Here is a 23,954-nt window from a genome sequence, read left to right as displayed (position 1 = left end):
CCCCCTATTGTAAAATATAAGAATAGTATAAGCCACTAAGGCATTCCATGACCTTATAAAGGCACAAGGCCAAAGGCCAAGTGTTTTTATACAGGTCATGGAATTGTAAACCATTTTCTAAAATGCACATGTTTGAGTGAGTCATGTGATAGGCATTACATCCCTGAGCACTGATTATAAATAATGACATGATACTAAGCACCATTTGTAAAGATATAATTTACAAGATTTTCATGGTTCTTGTGTATTATACAGTATATTTTGCTTTAAATGTATATTTAGAATCTTACTTTGTTTTTGACATAAAGTATTTGACAACATTTTAAAAATATCCCCTTAGTGAAAGTGTGTGTTCTTCTCTGCAATATTTGTGTTTGAAAATATTAGTATTTACTGTTTTTACTTATGCACTTGTATTTACAACAATAGGCCTGAAATGTAGTACAACCTGTGCTTCAAAGCATTAATCAATATTGCTTGATATTTTTACTGTTTAAAATATACTGCTTCTGAGTCTGCTTAGTAAATTTGCAATACTTTTGTGGGCAGTTCCTCACTGAACATTGTATTCCAAGACTTTGCTTGTCATGTGCGGGTTTCATTCAGTATGATGAGGGGAAAAAGCCATGGCAGTAAATTGCAGTAGATACACAAGCATGTCTGACTTTTTGGAAGCATACTTTCTGGCAAGCAAATTCTCTGTCAAATGAGTTGTGGATTTACATGCAATAACCTCTCTTAATATTACAGACTAGCAATAAACAGGGCTACTATTGATTCAAGCAATGTAACAAAGCATACATCACATGTAATTAAGAGGCAATTTTCAGAATTCACATATCAATATTGCAAGATTTTAAATGGAGATGATTCCCAGATATATATTTATTCTCCATAGTGAAAGATTTTCCTGGTTGATTCATGCAAAATGGCCCATAACCAATGCTATATTGTGCAGATTTTGAAAAATAAACAGTATCTTCCTGAAGAAACTGATAATTCTCATTACATTTGGTTTAGCCATGGGTTAGTCTAAGGATACAATGCCAGTCAGCCCTAAAACATATTATTCTGAATTTTGGCTCGGAATATGACATTATTTACCAATTACTACTTTTCCTGTTTCAATTACATTGAACATATCTTGGCATAAATACAGTATATTAGTGTAGTGCAAGCAGATTGTGATTAGAAGCCCAATGTAACAGCAACAGATGCATTTAATAATAAATATCAAAGAAAACATGTTGGATCATTTAGTTTGGGCATGATTCCAATCTGTAAGTAGCACAATGACCATATTTAGTAGGTAAAGCATTCCATTATTTGAAGACATTATTATAATAGTGCATTTGTTTTACAACTGTTTTACAGAAAAAGCAGATGTGCTCCTGTTACGTGCTAGCTTGCCTTCTCACTTTCATCTTCAGATGTCCGAAATTGAATTTAATGAAATAATAGGTTCAGGTGAGGAAAAAAATGAAGAATTACTGCTTTATGGGTTTTTTTATAACATGGCAAATAATGCTCCCTTTTGTGTGTTGCAGGTTCGTTTGGAAAAGTGTATAAAGGAAAATGTAGAAATAAAGTAGTTGCAATTAAAAGGTAAGCTTCAAAAATACTGCTTTCATTTCTCATGTACCAATGAAGAGCTGTTATACTTTGATTCATTAAAGTGTATATATGTATATAAAATAAAATTTAAATCACGTAGCATAGGAAATGGTTGAGTGATTCAAGTCAGTTCCATTTCAGCCTTTTAGGTTCCAGTGCTATATTTATGGTGGTTTACATAAATATCATGTGTTAGACAAATAACACTAAAATAAGTTGAAATTAAATTCATATTTACTACTAAACTAAAATTGTATTATTTTATCAATATTATTTTCTCATTAGATACAGAGCAAACACCTTTTGTTCAAAGTCAGATGTGGACATGTTTTGTCGTGAAGTGTCTATCCTTTGTCGACTCAACCATCCCTGTGTGATTCAGTTTGTGGGTGCTTGTCTAGATGATCCAAGTCAGTTTGCCATTGTGACTCAGTACATCTCTGGAGGTTCACTTTTCTCTTTGCTGCACGAACAAAAAAGGTAAATCTGCTCATTAGCCACACTATCTTGACAATGAAATATTATTCATATTAATATTCATATCATTAAAGTAAGAAAATTTCTAAATACAGTCAGGTACAACTATTGTGCAATTTCTGAAACAATCAAGTTACTCTTTGCTGTCCCACTCTTGGTGGCCTGTCTTTCTACATGCAGGCTTTGTGATGGAGTTGTTTATTTTGAAACAGCTCAAATGTATTGTCTAGGCCAGGACTGTCAAACTGGCAGCCCGCGTGTGTGTCTGTTTAACATGAATAAGATTTACATGGTATCACTACAGAGATTAACTGGCTCCTGCATTTTTAAACCTCAAATTCTGACAGTAATCCCCTGTATTGTTCACACATGTAATCCCCCCTGCATTGTTCCTACTTGTAACACCTCTATTGTTCACACCCCTAAAGCCTTGTACTGTTCACAACTGAAACGCAGACTGAAACTGCCCACATTGTTCACCTGTTCACCCTCATACAAACTGCTGATGGGGCACCAGCACTGTGTCTAGGAGTGGTCCTGATAAATTTCCCTGTCTCCTGCTCTATTCTGCTCCTGCTCTATCCTGTGTTCGCCATACTCTCCCTGCCCTATGATTCCTGTGTGTACCATACTTTGCCTGTCCTACTCTACCTGTGTTTGCCATACTCTGCATGCCATATGCTCCCTAGGTATGCCATACTATGCCCGCCCTATTCGCTTTGGGTGTGCCATACTCTGTCTGCCCTATGGTCCTTGGGTGTTCCATACTCTGCTTGTGTGTGCCATACTCTGCCTTCCCTATGTTCCCTGTGTATGCCATACTCTGCCTTCCCTACGCTCCCTGTGTGTGCCATACTTTCCTGCCCTATGCTTCCTGTGTGTACCATACTTTGCCTGCTGTATGCTCCCTGTATGTGCCTTACTCTGCCTGCCCTATGCTCCCTGTGTGTGCCATACTTTGTGTTTCCTACTCTACCTGTGTTTGCCATACTCTGTCTGTCCCATGCTACCTGTGTGTGCCATACTCTGCACTCCTTATGCTCCTTGTGTGTGCCATACTATGCCTGCCCTATGGTCCTTGGGAGTGCCATACTCTGCCTTCCCTATGCTTCCTGTGTGTGACAAACTCTGCCTGGGTGTGCCCTGCTCTGCCTCTGGAACATAAGCATAGTATTTGCTCTGGGGATTTGTTAGCCTTTGAAAATGATTGTTAGTGGCCCTATGGTGTTTAATCATGTGCTCAGGGTGCTGTGTTATTTACAGGGGAGGAGGCATATGTATTTGAGGGTATGTCTTAATATGAATGATTTTTTTCACATACGAGTGATATCCCTGCAGTGAGCAGTTATATCCCTGCAGTGTGGTTTAAAGTGGGTATGGTTTAAAAACAGGAAGTAGACAACACTGGCTTTGATTATTGGTCCACCATGTAGGCCAGAAAAATTCCGGCCCTTGGTACCACAGAAGTTGGACAGCACTAGTCTAAACAAAGGGAACACAGGCCAAAGTATTAGACTTAACTGTCAATCAAAATCTGGCCTACTCCTGCTTGAAGATAGACAGAATTCTGAGAAGGTTAATGGAAGATTTATAAAAATCAATGTAATGTTTTTCAGCAATGGTGCAAAATGTTTAAAATCTATTTAGAAAGGTTCAAAATTTTCATTTTTAATTAGCAGACATTTTCCTTGGTCAACATCTACATCTACAGATTTATCATTGCGCAATGAGAGTACATTTTTAACAGATATATTAAGATTGAATTGCCCAAGTATTGAAGGAAGATATTTGTTACCACAAAAATAAATTTGTAGTGTGGCATACTAAGTACAATCTGAAACATATATTTGTACAGCTGTGTGGAAAACTATGTTAGAATACCATTTATACTGACACATTAACACCTCTATACCTTTTGAAAAATGTCACACACATAAATATAGGTGTAATATAGGAGTAATGTTGTGAGTGCAAAAAAAGTCTTCACTGGGTTATAAAGTAAGCCTAGTGTAATGTAAAATAATTGTGTAATTTTAGGTATCTAGAAATAAACTGACCTGTACTGTTCAATCATTTTCATTGATGCCAATGCTTAGTTTGTCCTGCTTTAATTTGTTTTGTTATTTTTATTACAGCTGGTTTAAATATTAAGAACTGGATTCTGAAAGCTGCACAAAGTTTTTCTGTAGTTTTTGTTTCATAGAATGCATATATTGTCTTTTGATATTGATCAGTCTTCCATGTGCAGTCTTTTTGTATGCACCTTTTAACGATCCATAAAACTACAGCATACTGTAAAAATCCGACCTAAACATTCCAGTACAGATTGTCTTCTAAAACATTTTATGTATTTATTATAGGAACCTCGACCTTCAGTCAAAATTAATAATTGCAGTTGATGTTGCCAAAGGAATGGAATACTTACATAACCTCACCTACCCTATTATACATCGTGACTTGAATAGGTATGGCATGAATTCATTTTTGGTTAATTGAGATTGCTGCTGAATATTGCTTTTCATGTGCCATAGATTTTGGCAGTTTAGAGTGAAAATACCCAGTTGGAAATAACTTATTGGTATCTATAATCAGTTTCCATTGACATATGTATTATATTTTAGCTAGCTGAACGAGATCTTAACTGTTTCATTTTTTATAAGGGTTTAGTGTTAAGTAAGGATAGTATGTATCTCTTGGAGAAGAGAGCAAAGATGGAATCAAGCAACTTATACATGAAGAGGGTCAAGGGGGCATTCAGGAGTGAAAAATGTTCCAAAAGAATAAAAAGATGTTTGGGAGCTGAGGCATGCTGATAAAAACACTAGCTTACTCAATGGATGCTAGATATTTAAAACAAATGTTCATTAACACTGCTGTGCAATTGGTGGCCTGTGGGCAGCATCTGGCCCGTGACCCCCCCCCCCAAATGAAAGTCTGCCTGCTGTGACTGCTTCCCTTGTGTAAGATTTAAAAAGTAACAGTAATGAAATTACCTGCATTGTGTAAATCTCACATTCAGACAGTAAAATCCTGCATTGTTCACACCTGTAACACCTCTATTGTTCACACCCCTAAATCCTGGTACTGTTCACACTCAGACCCAGACTGTTAGTGCCTACATTGTTTACCTGATTGTCCTGATTTTCCTGTCTCCTGCTGTAATATGCCTTTCCTATTCTCTGTGTGTGTGTGTGTGTGTATGTCATACTCTGCCTGCACTATGCTCCCTGTGTGCCATACTCTGCCTTCTCTATGATTCCTGTGTGTGCCATACTCTGCCTACTCTATGCTTCCATGTGTATGCCATATTCTGCATGCCATACTCTGTGTGCATGCCCTATGCTCCCTGTGTGTGCCATACTCTGCCTGCCCTATGCTCCTTGTGTGTGCCATACTCTGCCTGTCCTATGCTCCCATGTGTGTGCCATACTCTGCCTGCCCTATGCTACCTTTGTGTGCCATACTCTGCCTGCCCTATGCTCCATATGTGTGCCATACTCTACCTGCCCTATGCTCCCTGTTTGAGCCATACTCTGCCTTCCGTATGCTCCATGTGTGTGCCATACTCGACATGCCCTATGCTCTCTATGTGTGTACCATACTCTGTCAGCCCTATGGTCCCTATGACTCTGCTTGCCCAACTCGACCTGTGGGATGTGAACCTGGTAAGATTTATTTTGAGGGTTTGTTAGCATTTGGAAATTGTTGTTAGGAGCCCCAAAGGTGTTTAATAATGTGCTGGGGAGAGTGGGTGCAGTGTTATCCACAGGGTAGAAGGAGGTATATGGATTCAAGGGTATGATTTAATATTAAAATATTTTCACATATGAGTGATATCCCTGCAGTAAGCACTAACTCTTTGGCTTTTTGGTGTGCTACCACCATGAATGTGGGCATGGTCTTAAACATCTTGTCGTAACATTGGTGTTGTGTGGGCGTGGTTTAAAAACGGCGAGTGGTCAACAGTGGCTTCCATTATCGGCTTGCCACCACATAGGCCAGAAAAATTCTGGCCTTCGGAACCATAGAAGTTGGACATCACTGTTCTAAAGAATTAGTTAAAGGAAAGTTAAAATCACTGGAACCCATCTTGCTCAAACAAGGCGACTGTAATAGCAGTTTCTTCCAAGGTGGTGTCTAATAAACAGTAGGTGTTTCACCCACTTACTATATCTTGACAGTCCTTCCATATGTTCCACAGGGCAAACACTGGTTTCCGCTGTATTAAGACCATGTAACCACAGCCCCATTTAAGTTTAAAGGTTACTCATCCTCTTCCTCCTGAAGATATATCCTTCTTAAAGTAAACTTTATTATTCATAGAAAGAAAGAAATATAACATAAACAATGCACTGCAGCTTAAGAATTCAAGGACAGATCAGTGCTTTTACTATTAACAGTTTTTGCCTGCAGTCTTACAAAATGGCTCCTAGAATACAGACTACAGCTGTAAATTAATGTACATAGGAGTCTTGTAATTAAAAAAAAACTCAAAACAAACTATAGAATGTTTGCTTTTTAAGGTCATTAATGCTGGTTGCTATGAGTTACTATAATCAGTGAAAACTTTGCAACTTTTATTGCATCCCCCTCATAATATGTTAAATGGAATGCTGTGTTAATAGTTAGACTGTATATTCTCATTGTACATTTTCCACCTAGCTGTCAGAATATCTCCAATGAATTTCATTTCCCGTGATCTATTACCTTAACTACCTGACAAACCAAACGGCACATTTTGAATGAATTACACTCTGTCATGCAAGACATTGTATTTTCATGTATGCCTTGGTATCCAGAGTATCTTCAATTTAAGTGTGTGGCAAAACAAAGGACACTACATTTACATACTAAGGCCACAGTAGCACTGTGAGTCACATTTAAAAGAACCTGAGAAGCCTGGAATGATCTAACCTACATTTAAAAGCAGGTATAATGCAGGATACGCTAAAAATGGGATCTGTGACTGAAACCACCTAATCATATGGCTCAACATGCCATTTAGTACTGTATGTACAAAAGGACAATTCAATTAAAATTAAATGTTGGTTTCCTCTAATTACCCATCTGTTAAGGGCTGTCGATGGCATGGTAATACTAAATCCATCATTCTTTCTCACAGCATTGATTATAACTCTGCCTGAAACCAATTTGCTTCCACAATCAGCTAATTAAAGAAAAACCTGTTTGTTAAAAATAATTGTACATATGCATTCACTGATGTACCTTCATAAAGCACAGTGATAAGGTTTATATAGTACAGACCACTATTGCCTTAATAGTACAGTTGCCACCTGTCCGGTTTTCAAAAGGGCTACATGGGTCAAAACTACCTGCCTAGGTTTTCTAAATCAGATTGACACCCTGTTCAGCCAGTCACAAATTAGGCCCACTCAGTGACATCACCAAGTCCTCCCTGCAACATTATTGGTCCACCCACAATATTATAGGCCTGCCTCCCTTAATGGACTGTGCAGCCAGCAATCCTACTTAAAAGTCTGTGTAGATATTCTACAAAACTTTACATTTAATTTAATAGAATAGTATTACCAGATGTTCCTATGTTTTAAAATATTCCTACTTAATATTTAGTATTATTTGATACATTTAGTTTTAAGAGAATCAAAATCATCTATATTGTAACTGAGTCAGCAGCCAGCACACATTTCCTTGTATATAAATATAATATGAAATCCATAAATGTAATCGTTAGAATTTGCCTTCAGGTGAAAAACAGAAATGATAACCTCAAGTACTTGTATATTTTAGTTTCTTTACACTTTTTATATAAAACAAGTGTTTTGTTCATCTTTTGACTGTATATTGAGTAGGCTGGAATTTATGTTTCTGATAACACACATCCACCGCAAAATAAACACATGGAGGTTTATTTATTAAAGGTCGAATTTTAGTGTTTTTTTTTTCGAGATTTGTGGAAAAATATTGAATTCAGTTGTTAGTAAATGGGCTCCTTACAGGCAGATGTTTTTGCCATTTCCCCTATAAAATGAATACAGGAAGCTGTGCTGTTATTAGATTGATCAACTCAATCCAACTCAGATCAAACAGCAATAGCCAAAAAGTCTGTTGTATACATGAAGCCAACTGTTACTTCATTTTGGTTAATACAATTACAGATGGAACAGTCTTTCAGTTTGCACAGTATACTATTGCCTAAAATAAAATGGTTATTAATTACACATAAACAGGGAAATGTAATAAAAATCGCTAACAGAAAAACTATTCGCAATGCGAAAAGTTATGCCTTTGCGCGAACAAATTTTGCTTTGTGCGAATTTAATATAGCTTTTGCGAGCCCGGAAACTGTTTAGCGACCACTTCCGACAGTGAAAGACAGTTTGCGAATCTTAGAGTTTGCCCCAATGCGCAGTCAATGTAATAAAACTTCTTACTGAAAAAGTCGTTATGTTTGCTCCAAAAGATTACGACACCTTCAAGCATTTCTTATGAGTGCGCAATTAAAATTCGCAATGCGCAATTAAAATTCGCAATGCAATAACAGTTTAAGGAACAATATTACATTGCGAGATGTGGATTTTTAGTCCTATTGGTGCGAATTGTTTTGCTCTTTGCGACTTTTATTACATTCCCCTAAATATGTGTATCTATCTACACACATCTATGCCCATTAATTGTGCTATATAAAAACTCATGCATGCATGCTTGCAGTTGATGAAAGGTAACATGCAACTGCAGTTGAGGTCTTGCAACTTTTGCCCCAGTCTTTGCTGAATCAGAAGCATTTATTAAGCATATTTGTATCTGCAGCTGCTTTTTGCACTTCCACATAGTAACATTAATACTGCTGCCTCGTCCCCCCTTCTTACATAAATTGAGAGCAAAAGCATCTATTGATCCAGGGGAACCCTGTAGCTAATGCCTACTGGAAGGTGGAAGTAGATCCATGGTTCCCACAACAGTATAGATGCATACATTAATTTAATGCAGAGCGGCAAGATCTCAAACTAGAAAATTGTCAATATAACTGCACTTTCAAAAAGCAATATTTTTCAACAGAATGTGCACCCCCCCCCCCTCCCCGACGGTTGCTCTCTCCTGCATTCTAGCACAGGGGAATTCAGGAAGAAACACAGCCCATTCTTTCAGATCGAGTTGTACTCGTTGACGCACAGATAATAGTAGAACACAGGTAGAAGCATCAACTTGCATTCCACCAATGTTTGGCACTTGCCTGCACCTCAGTGAGTACCCGGAAGAATGGACTGTGTTGTGGAAGGTAGGATAGATCCACCTCACACAGGAAGAAACACCTGTATGTAAGTTCCCTTTTAGGTCAATGTTGCCTCATCAATATCTAGTCTTACCAGAAGCAAGCATTTTATTGACAGCTGGACAGCAAAAGTCCTTCTATGCACATCATATAGCTCTTAGCAATTTGTCCATATCAAATTGCTTTTATTTTTGTTTATGGTTTTATTATTTTTGGTAAGAAAATGTCTTTCCCAAATCTAGCAGCTTGAGTTGGAAAAGGAGCATTAAGAGCATCAGTATAATTAATACAATAAATAGTTGTTGTTGTATTGTAGGCATATATTAAGAATGATATTTATTTATTAAAAGCTCTTTTGAGCTTTTAGCCCTCCTTTCAGCTACTCCTACCTTTACAACCATCAAAAAGAACTACACAAAAAGCACATTGTCTATATTAGGAATTCTATACCAGTAAAGTGGGGTAAATTGAAATTAGAATAAAAAACTATTATTCTTAAATGATTAAAAGAACTTTAGATTCACAAAAATGTTGTATACTTGGGTGTTTAATTGTCATTCAACACAGAAGAGTACCAAAAGTGTTTTTCCTATATTAATAACTACAATTTGCAGTAGCTAAAATGTCAAATTCAGAGTGAGAGAATGAAACAGGTGCATTTTCATTAATTCTCCTTTTTGATGTAAGGAGATTATAAGTATTAACAGTTATTGTATTTGAAAGTGGAAGTTTTCCTGTATTGTGTGTGTACAAAGCCCAGCTTCTCCTCTTAGTCTTCTTTTCTGAGTATTTCCTGCATGACTCCACTTAATGTGAGCTATTCTCCTTCCTCTTGCATGATTTACACTGCACTCTTTTTTCCTTACCATGTTCCTTTTTCAAATATTTTCATCTTGCTTGGTAAAATCACTTCAGGCTGTGTCTAGGGTGTTGACTGCAGCAAAGTACACAGCCTTCCAAAATTACATCTCAGAAGATACCTGCAAAGACAAGTGCTGTAGCTATGAAACAAAAAAGAAATGTTATTTCTAACTGAATCTGTTTGTAGCATCAGTAATGATAGTCTTCAGTAGCACTGAATCTGCAAATAAGCAAATACAGCTAGACATGAGCATTCTTTAGATTTGTTGGACTTTAGTTTAATGTCACTGGAGACTAGAAATATTTATCTGCAATCCTTTTTTTTATATCCATTCATTTAATCATAATTCATATCATAATACTCACTTTTGATAGTCAATGAGCAATTTACAAACTAATATTGCTTTAACAGTTATAAGGGAGGGTCAAATGATTTCCCTTCTTTAATCTCAGCAGCTGAGCTTTAGAGCAATGTTAAACTCGATAACGACAGTAGTTAAACTGTAACAATGATATCTGACCATCAATAATACTACGTATAAGACACCAGGTGGGTATCACTTTGGAATACTCACTCTACACTATCACTTTTCAGTAGAGCCACTCATTGCTCTTGCTGGGATACTGTAGCCTATCCAAGTCATAGATCCTATAAGTGTGTTAAGACAAAAGCTTCCATTTGCTGCCTTTACTATGTTCAGGGGTCCCTGTTTCCAAACTTCTCTCAATGTAGACTTCTGTACCTATGCTAATGCCTAGCTCTATCTCAGGCCCTCTGCCAAGTCCATTCTGTTAGTATGGATTCTAGGAAGAGAGAGCCATGTGCCCCTTCCATTATAAAGTCTTAAGACAGGAAATAGTCAGTAGACCCTGGGCCAATGTTCCTTCCACAGGGTATAGGTATTTAGGAGTTAGTGCAGGTAACCCGTTTGATTCCTCTGCATCAGTGCTGTCCAACTTCTGTGGTAGGGAGGGCCGGAAATTTTCTGGCCTACATAGTGGAGGGCCGATAATGGAAGTCAGTGTTAAACACTCCCTGTTTTTAAACCACACCCACTTTAAACAACGCCCATGTTACCAGAAGACCATGTCCCCATTAATTGTGGTAGCACACCAAAAAAACAAATGGTTGGTGCTCACTGCATATGTGAAAATGTAATATTAAGACATACCATTAAATCCATATGCCTCATCCTCCCCTGTGGATAATACAGCACCCCCTCCCCAGAACCTTAGGGGCCCCTAACAATATTTTTCAAATGCTAACAAACCCCAAGAATAAATACCAGAATACCAGACCAGACTCACACACAGGCAGAGTATGGCACAAACAGGGAGCATAGGGTAGGCAGAGTATAGCACACACAGGGAGGATAGGGAAGGCATAACAGAGAAGGAGACAGGGAAACCTATCAGGACCACTAAAATGTACTACATACAGTGACACAATGCTGGTGCCCCTTCAGCAGTTTGTAGGAGTGTGAACAGGTGAACAATATGCGCAGTTTCAGTCTGGGTCTCAGGTGTGAACAGTAGGGTCTGAACAATAAAGGTGTTACAAGTGTGAACAATGAAGGGGGATTACATGTGTGAACAATACAGGGGATTACAATCTGAATTTCAGGTTTAAACAATGCAGTGGCCAGTTAATATCAGTACTGATACCTTTTAAAGTTTACACATGGTAAGCAGACACAGCAGGCAGACTTGTGGGGGGCCACAATAGGGGGGGCAGTTGGACAACCCTGCTCTACATAATATTTCATAAATCTTTTGTAGAGATCAATAATTGTTGATAATATGTATATTTCTTGCACATTTATTGAGAGATTACAGTATAGGAAATCTTAACTAAAAAAGTTTTGCTTGGGAGAGTACAGATTCTATTCACCTTAGAAACCAATATCTAAAAAGAATTTGAGTTTCTCACATGACTGTTTTCTTTAATAACAGCACTACTGATATTGTATGCATCAGTGTTAAGACCAACTATTCCAGTTTTTTATGTATCTTGGGTTTAAATAGTTCCGTTTTTTTTCCTTAAATGTAACCTTTGATTTTGTACGGATCAGTTGCAGTTGTAGAACAATTAGATGTTTTCTGTTCCTGCATATCTTATACGTAGTATTATATAGTCATTATTGTTTTATTTGAGAGAATAAAAAGCAAATAGATTTTCTCTCCTGCTTGTGATTATGCTCTCACTAAGTAGCACAAGCAATGGGATTATAGTTCTGTGAAAACAAATGGATAAAGTTCCCAAATTAATTATTTTATGGGTTTGAAGACAGAAATATAACCAGTATTTTGCAGCACCCTTAAACTGCATTCAAAAATGTAAGGCAATCCAAATGTTATTTTCTCCTCTACCTTTTTAATCCAAGCATATTTAATCAATTTATTTTACAAAGTGATATTATATTCTTTGTGACTAATTTACTGAATTAAAATGCACCCAGTATTTTCTTATATTAAATGTGGCAAGAACTATCAAATGTATTCCTTATAAATAGCACCGTTGATAGGCAATAATCTAGGCATGCTGCTATAGCAGTAGCATAAGGAACATTAACAAATGCCTTTCAGTCGAGGTGCTGAATTTGGTTCCATGACTAAAGAAATAGCAGACTGAACAATAACGCGTATAGGGCGAGGTATCAGAATCCAAGAGTTGTGCAGAAAATTATTTCAGCCATGCAATCGGTATTTAGTTTTAAATAAACAGTTAAAATAGTAAAGAATAACAAAATGCTAAGGGCAATTAGAGGAGTGGACCCAGGGGCCAATAAGAATAACAGATATGTGGTCACTACTACAGCTACAAAAAATTATGTATATTGAGTATCAAACTGTTCAGAAGCCTGACATTGATATTTACAGTGCTCTGTCTTCAAGATCATATCAATGATAAGCTGCTGTGAAGTTCAAGATATGCAGCAATTTCTCTACAAAAATTTGTAGGAAATGCTTAAATCCATCCATTTGAGGCCTCTACATGCCACATGCATGGCATTTAACTGTGTGATGTTTTAATGATATGTGTGCCAAGTTTCTGAAATACAGGTTTTGCTAAATTTTAGATTTGCAATTTATGTGTTTTCCAAAAAGAAATGTTATTTGTTAAGTCAGCTGACAGTTATTTTTGACTTTGAACTATATAATGCTAAAGTTCTTTGGAAACTTGTTATTCCATGCTGCTATGGGCATCTGCTCTGTGTAAGTTGAGTTTACTTTCTTGATGGTTAGTTGCTATTTTAAAAGTTAGATTTGTTGTTCTTAAAGGAGAACTAAAAGTTAACAAATAATTATGCTAGAAGTGCTACAACTTGTGTCTTGAGTATCTGAATCAGCCCAAATTCACTGCATTAAAGACCTGTACCATAGAAGATGCCCCGGTAGCTCCCTATCTTCCATTCAATGATTCACAGCATGGGCTTCTATGTGTTATCTGAGCTTAGGGACCAACTCAAAATATGTGGCAGTAGAATAGGGTAGGGGTAGGCAGTAGTGATGAGTGAATCTGTCCCATTTCATCAATAAAATTTGCAAAACCACAAAATAAATTGCAAACAGGGAAACATTGTGAAATGCACTGAAGTCAACAGGCATTTTTTACAACTACATTTATTTTCAAGTCAGTGGCCATTTTTTCTCAAGTTTTTCTTACTTCAAATACACTGAAGTAAATGGGCATCTTTTCTGATGGAAAATCAATGTTTAAGAGATAAGAGTTTCAATACACAGTTTGGATGAGAACCTTGCCCCAAGGAGGCAGGAATGAGATTGGCCTATCATTATCAAGGGCAGTTTGATCAGAGGAAGGCTTCTTGAGTATAGGTGTAACAAGAGCATGTTTGAAGGTGGATGGAAATATACCAGTTAAGAGGGAGGAGTTGAAAATGTGTGTTAGTGCAGGAGCAACAGTATAGGACAGATATTTTAGGTAGTGTAATGGAATGGGATCAAGAGAGCAGGTGGTGGCTGGGTGGAGGAAAGTGTCTTTGACACTTCATCTTGAGTGACTGGGAGAAAGGAGTCAAATGATGCTCTAGAAAATGATTTGGTTAATCAGCTCAACTTTGAGTAGTAGTTGACAGTGGCCATCTTCATGAGTGCTACCAAAGGTCCATTGTAGAAGGCCATGGGAGGTAGTTACAGAAAGAAGACAGGATGCCCAGGATATATTGGGGTCATCAATGTGGCAGTTGATGTCATCCGGGAAGGAGAGAGGGGCAGTTAGAGGACCAATAGAATGTGAGCCAAGTTTCAAAGTCAGAAAGGAAAGGAGAGGGTACGGAAGAAGGTGGATGGTAGTTTACTGCTACCCAGAGACTGGGATACATATGAACAGTATGTATTTCAAAAAAGGAGATTGATAAAAAAAATAGATGGAATTGGAGTGGTTATCAATTTGCAGAGTGAAGGGAGAAGGAGACCAATTCCTCCACCTCTGCATCAATGCGTGCGTGCGGTGTGGGTAAAGGAAACGCCCACATAAGAGAGAGCGGTTTCAAAGTTAGAGTCTGAAGGTTGGAGACAGGTTTCAGTAATAGCAAGCAAGTTAAGAGAGCATGAGAAAAAGAGATCATGCACAGTAGTTATTTTGTTTGTTTGAGAGAGAGAGTGGGCATAGAGCAAAGAGCAAAGAAGAACCCGCAGTCTGGGGAGAACTTCACCAATGAACAACCACTTGCAGCACACACATAGACAGTGGTGGAGTTCAATTAACTTTATTTACAAAAGCATTTCTTGCATACATTTCTACTACTTCCACAGCAAGATAATGCACCCATTCTTGTGACTATGGTGAGAGCATAAACAATACAAAAACCAATTCCATATTTTTTTACTTTCTGAATAGCTTGGCCAACATCTTATACAAGTCCAATAGTTATCACAAGATATCGCAAATGATATTATTATTTTTTTAGCCAGCTGCAGGTGGTACAGTCAAAGCAAAATATTTTGTCTGCCACGGGCTACTGCCCAGGTGCAAATTTGCCCATTGTTGATAAATGAGCTTGATAGTATTTTCAGTGTTTTCTCCTCTGCTTCCCAGCTGTACCCACTCACATTCCAGCACATTTACTGGCTTTTCCGCCTGAGTAAACACAACCTGATATTCTACATATCTACTCATACAACAGTGCTGTCCAAATTATTACATGTAGTGGGCTGATTATTTTTCATGTAACATGATTGATGGCCTGATTAAATGAGAATTATGATATTATATAGTGAAGTCTGTTAAGACTGGGGGCCATAAATATCCTTTGGAGGGCTACATGCAGCCAACAGGCCTCCAGTTGGACAGCCCTGTATAGAGTATGTTGGGATAGTTATACCTTTTCCTTAGGGTTTTTCTAGTTAATTTTCCATGGTCAATAACTTTCAGGGTAGCTTTTTGAATTTGATACAGCACAAAGATAGTATTATCATTTATATAATAATAATAATATCAATTAATTTAAATAACCCCTATACTCAAGAAGAGATCTTTAATATCAGTCAAAAATTCTGTTTTCTTCAGTGTCAGCAGTGCAAGAACACTGTATTGACAATTTATATGATCTGCAGTGAACATTATCAAGATAAAACAATGTGTAGTGATCTTTTATTCATGCTATTCATGTATTCATTGTGGCGAATATTCACAATTATGCCCTGGAAAGCAGTTTTCACAAAATAAAATGTTACCTTTTTAGTTTTACAAACAAAGCTATTTTACAGCTCTATTTAAACATTTACAATAAAATCACATTTTCTCCTTTTTTATCCTCAATGCTGACTGTACTTAGAGTATATTTTTTATAGTTAGGGAATCAGTAGCACAGATATAGGCATTGGGAGGCAATATGGACATTAGTGGTAATATTATGTATGAACACTCCTGTTGCTATTGCACATTAGATTTAATAAGCATTGCTAAAAAAAAATCTGGTTTAATACAAGTTCAGCAAAATTCACAATATGTTTATGATATTTTGATATTGCTGCGCAGTATATAAGAAAAAGGATGGAAATGCGAAGGGCAAATAATATAGGTAGTCATGCTGCATATAAATATACTCATTTAGACCAGGAAAGGGAAGATTAGTAATAACTGTATATTTTGACATAATTAGCAATCAATAGATGAACATTTAATCCAGGGCATGAACTACAGACAATAAGTCAGTTGCATGTGCAAACACATAAAGTGTAGCCCTGTCAGTTACATTTCCTAAAGGCAGGCATTAATGCCAGCGCTTCCTTGCATCTGTGAGTACTATATTTTAGACCGTTTGAGCCAATTTTTAGAAATTTAATAATAAATACTGTTAAAGTTTTTCAGTTTATGCAGGTGGTCTATTTTAGGGACAGCTACATGGCTAAACCTATGCACATTAAGCATGACATTTTTCAGGACACCTTTGGCATTTTTCATTCGACAAGTTTTATGTTGTATCTAATGAGACATATGGATAAGATGCTGTAAATTACAAGTTTTTAGTTTTTTTGCACTACCTGAAATGACAGATCATATTCACTATTTGTGTTTTGGAGCATCTACATGCCACATACTTTTTTTTTAATCAAACTTGAGCATCAACCTAAGTGGAATATAAATAGATGATAAGATCCCATTGCAGTTGGGTAGTATAATGTATAGATTCCTGTGGTAAAACCACAGTTAGTGAAATATTTGGCCTTGAAGTATGCAGAGTTCTGGTGCACTTCTTTGGAACTTACAGAGCATTGTAATACTGGTAGTTTTTTCACATACTGTATAAAATTAATTTTTTTTCTGACATTTATTTCTGTTATGCAAATATATATTTTAGGTATTTAGAAGGCTACCTTTTTATGAAAAATTCAGAAAATCATTGGAAAAATTTAGGAAACGGCAAAAAATGTTCAAACACGTTAAAGTAAATGGGTATTTTTTGCAACAACTTTTTCCTCTGCAAAGGCGACTTTTCATCAAAAAATATAAAAAAAACATAAACAGAGAGATTATATTATGTTTTATGATTTAAAAGACCTGCAAATCACAGATTAACCAATGCCAGGCTGCAAAGGCTTTGGGTTTTATCTCCAGCTTGATAGATCTCTAAACTTAAATGTAATCTTCTTGCTTAAATACATATTTTTCTTTGAAAAGTTCTGTAACTCAGTATGGCGCTGGTCACTGGAATTTACTACTGCTTTCAAAATACACTTACCAGTAGAGAGAAGAATCCTTAATTATGACACCTTTGTTAAAGCCAAAGTTAGCAATAGCAGTGAATGACCTTTGAAGTATGTTTCATGCACCATCCCAAAGGGATTTCAAAGGAATAGTATGAAGTAAAATCTTAAAGAGCATTCAGCTGTAGGAGGGGAAGAGATTAGCAAAGGGAAATGGAAAAGCAGAATCATAGAACACTGAGCAAAGAAAACTGGGTTACTTGTATTGAGAGGCCAATTGTATTGCACAACCCTCTTAACAACTAGCACCAGTGGTGGGAAGTCATAATTGAGATTTGTTTTGCTGTTACCTATGTAGCTTCAGAAAAGAGGATCAAAAGTACCAACTTGCTGCTGCCTACACTTCTCTCAACTCTCACACTAATACTCCTGTCATTCCCTAAAATGATCCATATAGCTCCATCTAGACAGATTTTGGGGTGTTAGATGGCAGGACCACATAACTCTATACCCCCTGAAATACATGGAAAGTGAGTAGAAATGATGCATGTATCACAGCTACTCTTGTACAAGATAATTTTTCTAACTAACATTATATTATGGTATATATTGCATCTTTATTGAACATATTAGCTTGCAATAAAAATAAAGAAACCGTTCTGATTAGTTCTCATGATAAAACCAGTACCTACAGTATTTCATGTGGCATATACCCAAAATAGGCCAAAATGAATTATAACTTTCCATGGCTAAAGAAAACCTCTACATTCTGTGCAAATCAAGTGTCCTTTTAAAGTTCCAACATTAAGGGGCAGATTTATCAAAGGTTGAAGTGAATTTTCAAATTGAAAAACTTTGAATTTCAAAGTAATTTTTGGGTACTTCGACCATCGAATAGGCCAAATTTGACTTCTTGAAAAACGATCTACTGTCTATTTAAAAAACTTCGACTTCGACACTTCGCCATCAAAAACCTGCCAAATTGCTGTTTAGCCTATGGGGAACCTCCTAGAACCTATATGAGGCTTTTGGGCAAGTTTTTAGAAGTTTTTTTTTAAATCCTTCGAATCGTTCGATCGAATATAGCCGTTTTCACTGGAAAAAATACTTTGACTATCGAAGTACTCAAATTTGATGGTTGAATTTCGAAGTTTGTTTTACTACGAAATTCGATCCTTTATAAATATTCCCCGTAAAATATGAGTTTTGTTTTGATGAAGTTAACTTCTTAAATTTTTTTTCAGTCTCCATGACTTCAAAGGCTTTTAATAAAATGAATCATTTTACATATCACAGTGCTGAAAATGTTCTTGCATACACTGATGTGAAAGTAATTTGCATAATCTGATTTCAGATAAGGTGGTTTATGTTCAAACCAAGAGTTTTCGCCATGTAGGAATTCAGATTATACACCCGCATTATTTAAATAATTTAACCCCTGCAAAGTAAATTTCCCAATGGTGGGATATAGTTGCAAATAAGTGTTCATCTGTTTTGCTGTTAGCAGAAAGATATGCAAAAATCGCATAGCTTTGGGAATCCAGGTCTCATATTGGCTTCCTCATTTTAATATTGTAGCTATAAATTAACAAGCATTATTTAAGATAATATATATATATATATATATATATATATATATATATATATATATATTTATATTCTTGCTAAGGTGTAACTTACAGTAGGTGTACTATAGCCTTAAGGTATACCATAAGGCTTGCCACATCGTACATGCTAGAATTTAGTCTTCGAATTTGGCTGATTTGACTATAGTGCACAACCATATGGACATTCAGTATATTGCAAGCTGGGTGAGGGCTTTGGTACACAGTCCTGTAATCTGATCACGCAACATGCCTGCCTGTAAATGGTGCATCACCAAATAAGGAAGTGAAGAAGAGGGGCAGCTTCTTCACTTCTTGCAGTTTCTAAGCATTCAGGCTGTAGCAAAACATGTTATTGACAGACAAAAGGATTTCCATATGCTTTGATATATGTATTTGTCCTGTGTAATCTCATTTATATAATTGTCACATTAGGGCTCGTTTATAAAAATAGGTCCAAAATGGCACCAGTGGGCTTGGTTACCTAAGTAGTAACCAATGAGATGTTTGCATTCATTTTCAAGCTGGTATTTGACAGATCAAAGCTTTTCCCTGATCGGTTGCTATGAGCAACTGCATTTGTTCAACTATCTTTGTAAATAAGGCCCACTCTTTTAAATTATAGGTGTTTAAATCTTCATTTCAGGATTACAGTACAGGTATAGGATCCCTTATCCGGAAACCCGATATCCAGAAAGCTCCGAATTACGGAATGGCTGTCTCCCATAGACTCCATTTTATCCAAATAATCCACAATTTTAAAAATGATTCCCTTTTTCTCTGTAATAATAAAACAGTAGCTTGTACTTGATCCCAACTAAGATATAATTAATCCTTATTGGAAGCAAACCCAGCCTATTAGGTTTATTTAATGTTTAAATGAATTTCTAGTAGACTTAAGGCATGAAGACCCAAATTACGGAAAGATCCATTATCCTGAAAACCCCAGGTCCCGAGCATTCTGGATAACAGGTCCCATACCTGTATTACGTTGTGTGCATATTGGGATTTGTTATTACTGTTATCTTAATTTAGACATATTACCTGTGTGCAGCTTAATTTCGACATATTAAATGTATGCAGCATTGTAAATTAATTATCCAGGCACAGTGGTCCCCTGCATATAGATCTTGCAGTCTAAAATTGGTGCCTGGCCTATGGATAAGGGATGTTCCCAAAACGCAATAATTCCACAGCTACCACCTGTGATTTTTAATGGATAATATACAGTGTTTTTTATTTTATTAGACAGTGTGCCCTATATTTTTCCAATTATATTCCTATTGTATTGTTCATTATGTATAATGAGAATTGCTTATTCATGCTCATGCATGTACTTCATGCAAAAACTTCCCAACTCTCCAAAAATGTGCAAAAATGCACACAACCCCCTGAGTCATACTCTCTGTCCCCCATTAAAACATACTGGGGCTCATTTATCAACACTGGGCAAATTTGCCCATGGGCAGTTACCTATAGCAACCAATCAGTGGTTAGCTTTTTTAAAGCCAGCTGCAAGTAGAACAACGAAAGCAGCAATCTGATTGGTTGCCATGGGTTACTGCCCATGGGCAAATTTGCCCAGTGTTGATAAATGACCCTCACTGATTTGCCAACCCAAGACTTAACAAAAGCTATTGCAGCTAAGCAACCCTAAAACCATCCTGCAGTCAAAAGTTTATTCAGTGCAGTGCCCCTTTTGAAGCATTTTTATTATAGCTTTGATCGAAAATATAACAGACATCATTTAATGAATTGGTCTAATGTAAAATAGTAGAAATAAATGGATTTGTATGAAAACAGGTATGTGTGCCCAGAAAAAATATTGTGTAAGGACAAAATCCCTTTTTATAGATACTGTCTGAAGTGATGGTACTGTTGTTTCCTGTATTGATATACAAAAGCAGTACTCATTAGTCCTATATTTTAAGCATTAATAAACCTCAGCAACTTCCATCAAATCTCACAGGATCATCTCTATATAAAGGCCAGGTGGAAAACCTTAGAAAACGCTGTAATTTTCTGAATGTCAGTAGAAGAGATGTGAAAGGAAATGCACCTAGCTATTATGACAGGGTAGACTGCATCTGATATCTGTTTGATTCATTGGCCTCATTTCGCTGACATAAACTGACATTTGCTTAACATGTCTCTAATGAAAAATTGATAAAATCGTCTAAGTAAAAACAGCTATGCCAACTGTGAGCAAAAAATAGCACAATGCAGCTGAACACATCACCTCTTCCAGTGCAGATTTGTGCTTATGTACAGTGAAAATGTTTCAGGCTGAAGGGAGATTCTATAATAATAAGAAAAATAATCAGCATTTTTATTTTAAATAGTATAATATTATTTAAAAAAGACTCTCATCTTATGTTTAACCAGGAATCACTAAGTAATCTATCTCAGGCATATAAATTATCTTTATTTACATGCAAGAAAATCTATCTTTTTCAGATATTTTGTAATGAAGGCAAGGCCTTTGCTGAATATAACATTTGTTATACTGTTTATTCTGCACTTCCAAGCCAGCTAGGATGTGCTGAATTCCCTAGCAAATAAAAAGGAACACCTAGGGGGCACATTTACCTAAGGTCGAATATCGAGGGTTAATTAACCCTCGATATTCGACCGCCGAAGTAAAATCCTTCGACTTCGAATATCGAAGTCGAAGGATTTACCACTATTCCTACGATCGAATGATTAAATCCTTCGAAACGAACGATTCCAAGGATTTTAATCCATCGATCGAACGATATTCCTTCGATCAGCAAATTGTTAGGAAGCCTATGGGGACCTTCCTTCCCCGAATGGTCGAATGGTCGAATAGTCGAACGATTTTTAGTTTGAATCGTTCGATTCAAAGTCGAAGGTCGAAGGTCGAAGGAGCCCATTCGATGGTCGAAGTAGCCATATTCGACCATTCGAAAATCAAACTTTTTTTCCTCTATTCCTTCACTCCAGCTAAGTAAATGGGCCCCTTAAAGTGATTTAGTTTAATAGCCTCCAGTAAGCAGTGGGAAGGTGCTTACTTAAACATAAAAAATATAAATTGTTCTACTGTCATCCCTGCTAAATTGGAGTGTTAGTTGGAAATTTTAGGAACAATGTGCCTGAATGGCTGTGGCCAATGGTAAGGGAAACTTGATGGACCGAAATAAACTGTAACTACAAAGCAGAAAAGAACAAGTTCTAACATTGCTGCTGCAGGGCTGTCTTTTAATTGATTCTATAGTTCTTATAGATCATGGTGCGACATGTGTGGGACCATAATTTATAAAGCAATAAGCAGCACCTATTTGTGCGACCCCTGGTGCAATGCATGAGCTAACAAAGGTGCAACTGGTGAAATATGCAGCGCACAGCAGTTTGGTGTTCATGTACTTAACACCTTTCTTTCATAGATGGTCAGGGGCGCTCCAGGGCCTCAGGTGGCATGGAGCGGCCAGTTACCAGGGGCGGCTCTCAAAGTAACTTTGAGAGCCGAATTTTCAGCAATAGCGCTCCCTGCACTAGTGATGTGGCCACCCGTGGACCCGCTCCACCACTTAATGTTGAAAGCGTGGAGCGGGAGGGGGTCGGCATTGGGGCTGCTGCCTCAGGTGGCAACAGCCCCTGAAACACCGCTGTAGATGGTAGGTACTGATCCTTGCATTTCTTGAGCCTGTGAATTGGATCCATACTAAAGGGTGTACATGTAGTAATCTATGGGCTGCTCCAATGCCAGCAGTTGCCACAATTTCACAATATCCTTGCAGCAGGATCTCGGCAAACTGGCAATCTGGTTAGCTAAATTGCAGATGAGATTAAATTTCAATAAATGTAAATTCATGCGTAGAATAGAATATGCCGTACAGTTTTGGTCTTAGGTGCTCAAACGAGACATTATTGAATTGAAGAGGGTACAGAGAAGGACAACTAAGCTGGTAAAATCTATGGAAAATCTCAGCTATGAGAAAAGACTGGCCAAGTTAGAGAAGAGGCACTATGATAACTATGAATAAAATATAAGGTAATCATATACTAATCTCTCTAATGCTTTTTACTAGGGATGTACCGAATGCAGGATTCGGTTCGGGATTCAGCCAGGATTCGGCCTTTTTCAAAACATTTGAGAATTTACTGCGAAATTCACGAAACATTGGAAAATTTGCAAAACACATTGAAGTCAATGGGTGTCAAAATAATTTTGATGCGCGTGAATTGTTTTTGACATGGTGGATTTATCACTGGTGAATTGTCGTTGCAGTTTCACAAGTGAATTTGCATCCGGCTAAATGCAGAGATTTGCTGCAAATTCGTGTCTGGAAAATGTATTTGCCCATCACTATTCAGATGGCTTTTTTGCCTTCTACAGCTAGCAGTTAGACAAGTTATATATATAGACATAAAAGGTTGAACTTGACGTGTGCCTTTTTACAACATAACCTAACCTTACTATATAATTTGTGCCTGCTTGCACAATATCACTCTCATTACATTTTGAAGCTGTTTTTGCTCTTTGTCCTTCCTTAGTATATAACAATATAAAAAAGAAACCTTCAGAATGTAATATGAAGTGTGATTTGTAAGATGGCCAACTCTGGGGTTATAAAAAGATAGGTTATAATCTAACATTGGGAGTAATATAGTTTTTTTCTTTTCAGCCATGTCACAAAATATTGGGCAGGTCAGTGTATTATGAGCTTCTGACCCTACCACCTAAACAGGAGAAGTGCGAATTCAAAGCAATTCTATTTAGTGTATGGGTTGGTGGTCCCCAGGGACACATAACAGTGTCAATGCCCAGGTTGCTGTATGTGTATGATTTATATTTTGTATGTCTATACAACAATGCCTGTTTCCTTCAGAGCCGCACAAATGGAAAATATAGCAATTTTAAAAAGTAAAATATTATATTGTCAACACAAAGGGCCTATTTATCAAAATAAAAATGTAAAATGATTTATGCCAGAAAAACAGTAAAAAAGAGCAGT

General features: G+C 36.9%; 1 protein-coding gene across 1 annotated transcript in view; it reads left to right on the top strand.

The window, feature by feature from the left end:
* Positions 1 to 23,954, top strand: part of tnni3k.S (TNNI3 interacting kinase S homeolog) — a 117,780-nt gene that overhangs the window by 39,735 nt on the left and 54,091 nt on the right. Inside the window, exons 14-17 of the mRNA XM_041561330.1 lie at positions 1,375 to 1,467; positions 1,548 to 1,605; positions 1,900 to 2,094; positions 4,452 to 4,556. Coding sequence (XP_041417264.1) covers positions 1,375 to 1,467; positions 1,548 to 1,605; positions 1,900 to 2,094; positions 4,452 to 4,556 — 451 coding nt within the window. The remainder of the gene's footprint in view (positions 1 to 1,374; positions 1,468 to 1,547; positions 1,606 to 1,899; positions 2,095 to 4,451; positions 4,557 to 23,954) is intronic.

Source organism: Xenopus laevis, chromosome 4S (assembly GCF_017654675.1).
Source record: "Xenopus laevis strain J_2021 chromosome 4S, Xenopus_laevis_v10.1, whole genome shotgun sequence".
Taxonomy (NCBI): Eukaryota; Metazoa; Chordata; class Amphibia; order Anura; family Pipidae; genus Xenopus; species Xenopus laevis.
The sequence above is the reverse complement of the archived record's forward strand: the minus strand, read 5'-3'. Positions and strand labels throughout refer to the sequence as shown.